The 10,949-nt window shown below is 36.8% G+C and overlaps 1 protein-coding gene across 1 annotated transcript; it reads left to right on the top strand.

Moving 5' to 3' along the window:
• The first annotated feature begins 6,773 nt into the window (after nucleotides 1-6,773).
• On the top strand, nucleotides 6,774-9,210 carry LOC148956377 (DNA (cytosine-5)-methyltransferase 3A-like). The gene is made up of 2 exons (XM_089090556.1): nucleotides 6,774-6,881; nucleotides 7,600-9,210. The coding sequence occupies exons 1-2, from the start codon at nucleotides 6,774-6,776 to the stop codon at nucleotides 9,208-9,210; spliced, it is 1,719 nt and encodes a 572-aa protein (XP_088946682.1).
• Nucleotides 9,211-10,949: the final 1,739 nt, after the last annotated feature.

Below are 10,949 nucleotides of genomic sequence, written 5' to 3'. Positions count from 1 at the left end.
ATCATTTCCCCAAACAAATCCTATTAAAATTTTTAGATAGCCATTTTGTTCAGGGTAGTTGAAAGGTCCGGAAGTACTTGTGTATTATACCGACCAAACTGTTGTTATTGATCTGTTTAAAACCGGTTTCTCTGTGTCCACTTGGAGATAATCAGCTTAGCCTGAGTGAGATAAACAACTATGCAGGTATATTTTAATTAAATGTTTGATATGTAGAGCTGGTTAGGCTAGGTATTTAATATAATGCTTTCTGGGCGGCCTGCTTTCTACAATTCTCTGTTGTAGTTTCTATAATTTTGTTACTAAAGTATTAATTTTTCATCAGATTTTGGTATATTTCTTTATGATTAACCTAACTTCATTATTTGAGTGTGACTTAGGCAGCACAAAGTAAAGAGCGATGAGTGCACAATGTATTATTATTATTTTTTCTTTAATACCAGGGCTTCATATAGAAGGAATTGTCGTGATCAGAGCACAGCTACCCCCCTGCCCCCACACGTCGTATTTCCCCGAAACATATCTGATAGAAATTGTGAGATAGCCATTTGTTCAAAAAATAGCTCAAGAAATATCATAGGCAGCGAAATTGCGCTGCCTAACTAAAGAGCGATGTGGGCACAACGTATTTCTTGTTTTGTTTTTTACCCGGGCACGTGATAAAGATGGTTTTGTCGGAGAAACTTTGAAAGGGGCTCGTTTGAAAATTGCAAGTTCTATTACCCTTTCTAAGAGTCGAAAGTGATTGGAGGGCAAACCAGCCCCCCTCCCAAGCAGGGGCGTAATTTGCTATGTGGCAGAGGGGGTAATGCCCCCTCTAGACCCAAGTCCCTCCCCAAACCTCAGCCCCCTCCCGCCGGCTGAAATTTAGTTTCTGCAAAAAATCTTGTCAAAACTAAGATAAGCCTGTGTAATTCAAGCATCCATAGAAACAGGTCAGTTTTCTTTAGTATATCTTTGCCTTAGTGGTAATATAGGGATCATTTTTCAGTTTTCACTGTCATTTTCACTTGATTTGGGAAAGTTAGCTCAAACTTTACCCTCCCTCCCCCACCCCCATAATTTTGACGAAATTACGCCATTGCTCCCAATCCCATCATTTCCCGAAATATATCCAATCAAAATTTTGAGATAGGCATTTTTTTTCAGCCCAGTTGAAAGGTCCAGTAATTATGTCTTCGAAGATTAGAACTTGGGGGCAAGGGTTGTAAGTTATGCCCCGAAGGCATATAAGGTTTATATGGAATGGGTGGTCGTATAAACTTTGGATAGGGCTCATTTGATTCGAAATTGGAAGTTATAGTGCTCTTTTTAAAAATCCAAAAGTGAATTGGGGACAACCAGCCCCCCTTCCTCTCACAAAAATTATTTTCCGAAACAAAACATTCAATTAGAATTGTGAGACGTCTACTTTCCTCAGCGTTCTTTCTAAGGGCTTCGGAACTCGATAAAGACAATATTAGATCTTAATTCCGCACTGAAGTACCACTTCCAATTCCTCTTGTGAAGAGAAGCTTAGCTGCACAACCGATGACAGACCAAAACACTTTGCACTGACAATACTTTCGACTACATTCACAATGTTAAAGCCAAACAATAAAGCCAAAATCTCATCTTTCGTGTGAATATCCAAACGATTTCTACTCCGTTCAATGCGTTTCACCTTGTCAATATGGTCCAGCCTTTTAAGAAAACCATACTGCTTTAAGAGGTTGTTTTACTGTAGGGTAGCTGGTATGCTACACTGTGGGCTAGCTTTCCGGCCTCGGCTGTGCTGGAGTGGGCCAAAACAGTTGTTCTTTCCAAAATCATAGATTCGTTTTTTTCCAATTAAGTGAGTTTGCACGCTAGTACAGTCGTTCAATCTCGAAGCTATGACAGTATTGTCCTCATCTGGTAACGTGGGCAAATCAGAACGATCAAAACAATGAGACAGGGTGTTTGGCTCTTTTATCTGCCTTCTCTGTTAAAATGTCAGAACATCACCCATAAATGCAGCTGCCAGTATAGTGTTCCTTTGCTTCTCACGAATGTCTGTCTTGAGCACACCCTTAGAAATGTCAATCACATTTTTAAAAACTTCCTTGATGAAAAACTCGAAGCAAGTTTCGCCACTAACTCCCGATCAATCTTGTTCTGAATTTTCCTTTTAAAGAAGCTCAATACAGATGACTCCTAAACTGACTTATCCATTTCAGCAAATCAACACGTATCCGAGAATCGTAGGCCAAAAATTGTTCTAAGGTTGGATAAGCGTTTAAGACAAATGAAGGTAAAATAAGGTAATGAATACGGGATTGTACTTAACAGTCCCTACTGGTGGACCTAATCTCCATTTCATGGCCCTTTAGCCAGCAAGTAAAACAGGGGTTTGGGGGCCAGCTATCCTGTGCCTTCGCACACCCTTCCTGTTTATCTGTCCCAGGCTTCTCCAGGCCTATATTTAGAGCTGGGTCGACTCTGGGCGAGCTTACAGAGTCACGCCACTGACCCTCTTTCAAATCACCATAGCCAGCGACACCAGGGCTTGAACCTCTGTCCTCACGGACAAAGTATTTCAAGTTTAGCCTTCTAACCACTTGGCTAAGACATAAAACAAATACAATTAGTGACGTTCAGAAACAAGAGGTGTTCAGGTCTCGTACGCTGAATAAACACTGAAGAAATAAACAAATAATTAGGATAATGAAGGAATAAAGCGAAATGAGTAAAAAAGAAAATAGTCAAATTGGCAAGGGAAAGTGTCGATTCACGTTCACCTGATCCCCAGAATTTAAGGAATACTTCTCACAGTAGGTACAATGCCGCTTTCGACGATAATTGCCCCTCCTCTGATTGCTTATTCACAATTTCGGGTAACTTTGGAAATTTTAGCTTATTAGAAGTTCAGACAATATTGATGTTGTACTATCCTTATCTGACCTGATGATGCACCTAGGAATAGAAATGTAGAAATGTAGATAGCACTGTAAATGCACTTTGACAACAATATAAATAGCGTATAAATAGAAATGTAATAATAGATAGCGTTGGGAAAGAAATCAAAGTGAAAAACCCACAACAATACTTGGAGGCGAATTAAAAAAAAAAAAAAAACAGCACACCACCGACAATATCTGCAGAAGAAACGAAAATATTGGATATAAGCCTTACGTAAATAAAGCAACAATATCCAATAATTAGCAATGCAAATGCTTGGACACAATTAGACTAGACAAAACTCATCCGCTGGAATTTTGGACCTGTATATAGCAAGCTCAAACACCAGCATTGTGACACCATTTGTACAGCACATATTCGGCATATTTTTATTTAGATCCCCCAAACTACAACCTTAATCATTTTTGAAGACTAGAATTAACTTTTTAGGACCGATTCATAGTAAAAAGTAAAAAGAGGTACAAAGTACGTATATGTGTAAGGTTTAAAACAGGATCGCTAATTCATGAAAATGCTGAGGAGGGGGGGGGGAATAGTTTCTTAAGGATTAAAATTAGAGAGTAAAACAGCCGGCATATATGTATATGCAAAGTTGGTATGGGACGGAGTGGAGTAGTGACCCAAGAACCCTTCTTTGAGTTCTCCTATCACAAATATTGTAAATCCTTCGATGACTCTGACTGTTAAAGGATGCTCTACGTCTACTGTTTGTAAAATACGGATGCTTGTATTACAATATTAGCCTCAGATCTATCATCGGTAAGTTCAGAAACCTCGAAAATATATTTCTGCTAAAAATCTAAAACTGTTTGTGTAATAAGTTATATAAGCTGCTTTATATTAGACAGCCCCTCTTTGTTTTTATTGCTTTCCAACGACTAACATTCACCCATCTATTTTATGTTACGTAAGTAAACTCAAATTTTATCCACAAACTCAGAATGTCTTGAATATCATATTTTTAAAAATTTCAAAGCTATTGGCAAGTTTTTCTTAAATTATTAGAAATTAATCATTACGACAAAAACCACCCGAATGATTGTGAACCAAAAGAAGAAAAATATATCTATATACGTTTGAAACAGGGAGAGGGTCAAGGAAGTTTAAAGGGCATGGACTCAAGGGCCTCCTACAAGAACTTTCAAGCATATAGGCTAAAAATCCTTGCATGGGTGACATCTTACAAAAAAGAAAAATAGGTTTTAGAATCACGCTTACTAAAATTCCTTACAAGATCCTAATTTGGAGCGAAGTGTAACACCACCCGTAGATTTGTAATCAATAAACGCACAAATCCATAATCATTTTATCTTTATTGTTGTGACAACAAAACATTATTTGCATAATGCTTAATGGATGTGGTTTTATTTTGGAATTTTGAAATTGCAACATTAGTGTGTATTTGTAATTAATCTCCGTCTCAAATCAAACAAACGAGGTTGTATACTGAGCACACAGCCACACACAGGGTTGGTCATCACTTTAAAAAACCGTTATTGGGCACTTTACTCTTACACAAAGTAAAAACTTCTATTTAAATGATCCCTTTTTTATTTTTCTACTACCTTTGACTCAGCCTAAAAAGTTGTAAAATGGTTGTTGTGTTGGGACAAACGAAGTAAATGAAAGAATGAATTTATAAATTCAGCATAGTACAAGATAATCACACAATAATAATCCACTCCCAGTGGAGAATAGAGCTCCCAATTATTGGGGGAAGCAAACATAAAACTCAGATCATCAAGATGACAGAATAAAGTAAATGATTAAGTAAAAGAACAACAACGAAATCTAGAAAATGAAAGGCTGGAAAAAGAGAAAAAAAAGAAGAGGAAAAGTAATATTGTGCAAGCAGTGTAAGGCTTTCTGCTGAAGTTTTGTCTGTCAATATATATTTATTTGAGATTAGCAGAATTTGATATCTGATTGTAAACTTAGACGTTCTAGAATTGATAGAATAAAGTCAATACGCTCTAGGATGTTTAAGAAACAAAGAAGGAAGCTGGATCAAAAAATTTATCACAAAAATCATGTTATATTAACATGCCATATTGCAGTATTTACATTTCTCGAGTGTTTCAGGGCTAAAATTTTAAAGAAAAAAAGTCTTTTCTGTCGATGATGCATTTCCAAGTTTTAATGTTCGTGCAAGAAATTTCCACGTTTTCTCATTGTTGTGCTTTGAATTATCTACAGATTGTTAAATGTGTCCAAAAATTATTTAAATATATGATTGTGCAGTAGTTTAAATAAGATGTATACCAAATTATTCAGAAATTGTTAATGTATAAGTTAAACGTGGAGACGATTTTGTCATCGAGTAGAACTGAGTTACTGAACAATGAGGAGGATCTCACGCAACACATCTACCCACTCCGAAATTATTGAATAAAAACAGACGAAAACAAAGTTGAGATTGAAGTTCTATTATCAGAGGCATGGCTCTAGCGTTGCCTAAGCAAAGAACCCTGTGCTGCCTTCAGTGTGTTCTTCCCACCTTCCATTTTGTATGGGAAGAATTGTCGTAAGAAATCCAAAGGGAACTCATTCGATTGAAAACTGGAGGGTTCCTTTTTTAAGGGTGAAAAGGGATTGGAGGGTAACCATCTCATTCCTGTGTCCTTTTTGCTACCTGTCTTCCTTGTTGCTAACTCCCCAAGACATCCAATCAAAACTTTTGAGATAACCATTTTCTTTTAAATAGTCGAGAGGCCCAGTACACTTACATTTAGTGGTGTCATAATCCCAACAACCTGGGATGAAGGCCATAAATACTGTAACTTGCCAGATGTCTACATATAATCTGAGTATTCAAAACTAGGTCTTCAGTTCAATGCTGAAAAGTCCGAAATTGCATTCTTAAACTGGAAGCAAGCGTCGCCTTGGGATATTCCTCTCGGAAAACGTAGGATTGAGCCAGTAGAGCATATCACCTACCTCGGTCTTCCCATTGGTTCGTCAATAATGCACACGCGACAACTATTAATTGCTCACATTGGACGTAGAGTTGAGTTATCATATGCTTCTTTTGTAACGAACAAACTGCTGAACAACGGCAGCTTTAACTGCCGTCTTCTTTCGAAATTTTTCAACCCTGTCGTTATACCACATTATCTGTACTTATCGCCGTTTTGGAAAATGCTCGCAAAATCTGACAAGTCAAAAATTTGTTCAGTTTTCTTTCGGTTCACAAAATATCTTTTACGTTTTCCCCTTGGACCCACAACTCTTATCTAATTAAAAAATTCAGCATTGCTGACCTCATTATAGCTGTGAAAATGCAAATTCGTGCTTATAATTCCCGTTTAACGAAATTAATAACGAAATTTGTCATGTCTAACTGCTAAGTTTTGTATATTTCTTCTTTTTTTTTTGTTTATTGCTCCGTCTTTTCCTTTTTTTTACAGTGGAAAAGGGAGGGGCTTGTCGGATATTGGGTACGTAATTGGTACTTTCTGGGATCATTCTTTGGGTAACAATCATTAAACAATTTATTTTAAGAGGGAGGGGTGGGGGAAAAGGACTTGGAAAGGAACCCAAAAGCTTTTTGCCTCTGATCAATTCGTCATAGATAGCAGTAAATCCTTTTTCCAAGAGAATGGATCTATGAGACCAGAGAACTGAATGCATAAAAATTGCTCTGAAAAAGCTCCCCCCCCCTTCAGTGTTTTTAGTGTGCAAGGTTTTTATTAACACTGAAAGAGAAACTTTTTTAGTTGAGTGGCTTAGAAATACCGATTGAAATTCCCGACCTTGTGGCCGATAGCCCCAATATATTTAAATTACACTAAAATCAAAGTGTTCACAGACTGGTTTTGGTGGTAAAGGCGGGTATGTTTGGTTTTGAGGGTAAAGGCGGCTATGTTTGGTCTTGGTTCTTCGACCATCTAAGAGCTCTTAAAGAACGTTCACTGAGCCATGGTTTCTCGAGTTTTCCAAGGGTATACTCTGAAAACGATACGCGTACCTGAGTAATCCAAGTACGCTATGTGTGCTCAAATTTTCAAGATATCTGCGACACTTTAAGAATGATTCAGTGTAGGCCTACATCTATATGGAGTACGCAGCATATTTCCAAAGGAACTGTGCCGCTATTTGGCAGCACTTTCAAGGAAACTTAGGGAAACAATTTTTGTTCAGTGATAAGAATTGACTAAAACATCCCTTCCAAAGGTCCTAATATGGCACACGAAGTCAAAATTCTGCTTAAATGTGGTCCGTCTTCTGTTTTTCCACCACCTTTGGTTATACCTGATAACCTATCAAAAAAGTATTTGTAAGATGTGGGGTTATACAAGTATGGATGTGTGTGACTGAGTTGCTTTTTAACGCTGAAATTGTCATGTTAAATGAGGGTTCGACAATGTTGCCGAATAAAATTGACTTGTTAGAGGACAAATATGGAATAAATCTGGAAGCAGTGCCTCTTTTGGCTATATTACCGAAATCAAAATTATTAAAACATATAAAAATAAATTTGAAACTAAGGTTAAATTATATATAAAAGAATTTCATTACAAGGTACAAAATAATCTTCAAGTTCATGTAAACAATAATTTTTCATGAAATTAATGTTCTTAATAGATATATTTCCACTAAGAATATTTCATTTAGAAACATATTAACTCGGGTGGATCTTTAACTTGCTTTGTTTTACAGGAGGACGAAAGATTTTTGGTTGCACCTACACAACCACGGAAGACTTTCAACTACAACGACTTAGTGTGGATACAAAAAACAGATCTGCCATGGTGGCCTGGTTTCATATGTGATTCCAAATTGCTGGGGAAAGAAAATCAGTCTTGTAACAGATTTGTCTTGTGGCTTGGTGATGCTTGTATATCTCAAGAAAATATAGAAGGACTTCGGCTTTTCAAGCCTTGGTACGATAAACTGTATTCAAAGGATGGCAACTATAGTTACATGAAAGGTGTTGTGGATGCTCTTAGAATTCAAGCAGCGCAATTTGGCATGAGTGAAATGGATGACGATGATTTGTTTGACTGGGCTGAAAGTGGTTTTCCTTCCGAGAAAGAAAGTAACACTGAACAATTGCCTGAATTCTTAATATCATTACTCACCTCACTCAAAGGGGAAAAAATTGCAGAGACTAGAAATTATTATTCTCGGGCTAAGGAATCCAAAGATGGCTATGATAGTGATGAGGATTTTAAAGAAGATATAGACGAGTCCACTATGAAGTTGGTGCAACAATTAATCACAGGAGAAATCAAAATGGAAACTGTTTGCTTAGTCTGCCAAAAAACAAGCTGTATTGACTTGGAAACTCACCCAATTTTTGATGGCGGACTTTGCTTTTTATGTCGTAATACCTTTCTAACGACTGAGTTTGCGATTGACGCGGAAACTGGTATCCACTTGTACTGCCAGTTATGCTGTTCTCCAGGGTACTTGCTTTACTGCAAAAATGTGTGCTGTAGAAAGGCCTGTTGTGAATACTGCCTAAGAGTTTTGTGCGATGTGGACCCCAATGAGTCGTGTTTGAACAAAAATCCAGGGCTTTGCCTTGTCTGCTCTGAATACTCAAAGGAAACCCATGGTATGCTAAAGAAAAGGCAAGACTGGCAAGCTCGTCTTAACTCCTTGTTCCATCCTGGTCAAGAGCTATTTTTGGATGTAGTTAGATGCAAACCAAAACCAATCAAAGTACTTTGCTGTTATGATTCACAAAACATAGGGAGGCTAGCCCTAGAATACTTTAAAACATTGATTGATTACGACTATTATCACTTGAATCATTCTCATTTGCCAAATCTTGTCAACTATGAACTAATTTTAGCTGTCATAGACGAAGAGAATATAGTCGCTGATGCTGGTGGAAGAACAATTGATGAAAGTGCTGCAACACTTGCAGATTTCATCCGTCTTCATTTTGAGCTGAATAAGGACAAATGCTTTGCTCTTTTACAAGTAATAACAACTCAATTAGATACGTCACGCATGATCACAAGGTTTCTGGAACGCTATCCAATTTTAATAAAAAATCCAATATTGCCCAAATCTTCTTTCTTCTTATGGACAAATATACCAAGCTCGGACAAAATTTTCAAACCGTTTGCGGTCAATGAGGTAATCGTATGGGAGGAACAAACAGTTCCATCTAAAATCCTGAAAAAGAAAATGTACCGTACTGAAGCACCTGATTTTGCAAATCCTAACTGTGATGGTGAGCTACCAGATAACTTGTTAAAGGAAGGGTATATTACTTCAGTTATTCATGCACTATTATGTGCAATATTGAGCATTTAGCGTCTTTGTTGTATTCTATTAAACGAACTTCAGTACTTATAAGGACTAGTTAACAATTAAATGATTCTAAATGAGCTGGTTGCTGCCCTCCTTTTTGTGGTTTTGATGGTAAAGATCGTCTTTCAGATCTAAGTAGAAGATGAAATAAGGATTCTCTACCCAGGGATGCTTATATATAAACTGTGGAGTGCATATTCCACCTAGATTTATTTCATGTGTAAGTTGAAACGAGAAAACCAAGCTTTACTTTTTTTTTAATGTTTTTCCTTATAAGTAGATGGAAGCCGATTAGAAGAGGCCACATCTAGCTCTTTATTCGAACTAATATCCGTTCCAAGAACGTGCTACCAGGTATTGCTTTATACTAAGTCGATGAATAAGAAAAGAGTAACAAGATGTACGAAAACGAGAAAAAAGTAATTACAGGCAAAGAATAGAAAAACAGTGATGAACCGTAGTGATACACCTACACATAAAGATAGGACTTAACTTGGACTTGCTTGAACTAATGCACTTTCAAGATGAGGTATAATTTTAGAACATTGTTGAGTTCAGCATGTTTAAATAATAAGTGCTTTCGGTCTTAATGCAAGTTTTCAACTGGAAATTAAATGAATAAATTGCTTTGCATATTTTTTTGCTTAAAATGACGAGTTTTGATCCCCTCTATTACACTGACTAGTTATGAACAGATATATCCCAACATATTTTAGCAATAGATTATTATTCTTTTGATGAAAAAAAATTAGGTTTTAAGCAAACAAATATATTAAAAATTTCAGTATTAATCTATTTTCTAAGTTCTATGATTTATCAATACGTACACAAAATTTGAGGAAAAGTTCATTTTTCAGTTACAATAGTACTTGACAATTAATTTATTCATTATAATGATTAAGCATTTACTGCTAAGGAAATATACAAGTCTTGCAAAAGAGTTTTCAGTACTTCCTTTAAAATTTGAAATGTGCTTATTTTGCATAATCAAAAGCTGCTTTGCAGTTAACTTAACTAGTAATTAAAGCCAGAAAAAAAGTTGTAAATAACTGATTCAATTTAATCAAACGAAAGAGATAGGGATAGAAATCCCTATCCCCAACAGGGAAATCCTGATTGTCTGGCCTAATAGTGGCATCAGGGTGGACCTTTCACAAGTTTTCCTTACCAAAACTGTGACTGCTAACAGCTCTGCAGGGTGACCCTAAGTAGCATAATATTTGCAAGCATGAATATATAATGAGTCGGAGGTATTAGGCTTGAGATTGTCTGTCCAGGATTTCGACTCTTGTTGATGGAAGGGCAAAGCCAATTGTGGAAAATCATGTTGCGACCGAGATGGACTCAGGATTGTACAAAGCCTCCATTCCACTGGGGGGGTCCCAGGGACTTCTTGCTGTTCAGTTCTAAGCCAGATTAAGTGCTTCATGTAGACTTGTGTAAAAAAACTATTGTCGTTTCGACATTTTGACTGATGAATTCAGACGCTTTTAAGCGGACTTATTAGGATTCTCAGAAACTCGTGTCCAAGGGGTCGGAAAAATGAAATTAGGTAACATAAAATTTTTTTTACTCGGGCAGAGAGGATGGGGTGCATAGGCAGTGGATTAGACTCATGATGAATAAGGAAGCTGCAAGTCCTATTTAGGCTGGGAAGGTATTATCAATAAAATGTTAGTCACTCATTTTCTAACTAAAAAGTGCAGAATATGAGTCATAGTAGTGTATGTCTGTGTTGAACT

This window comes from Artemia sp. Qi Xiang Cuo, chromosome 1 (genome assembly GCF_049724085.1).
Source record: "Artemia sp. Qi Xiang Cuo chromosome 1, ASM4972408v1, whole genome shotgun sequence".
Taxonomy (NCBI): domain Eukaryota; kingdom Metazoa; phylum Arthropoda; class Branchiopoda; order Anostraca; family Artemiidae; genus Artemia; species Artemia sp. Qi Xiang Cuo.
The sequence above is the reverse complement of the archived record's forward strand: the minus strand, read 5'-3'. Positions and strand labels throughout refer to the sequence as shown.

Coding starts and splice junctions, on each gene's coding strand:
- LOC148956377 (XM_089090556.1), top strand. CDS start 6,774: ATGTTTGGTTTTGAGGGTAAAGGCGGCTATGTTTGGTCTTGGTTCTTC. Junction 6,882..7,599: donor GTTTCTCGAGTTTTCCAAGG/GTATACTCTGAA, acceptor TTTGTTTTACAG/GAGGACGAAAGATTTTTGGT.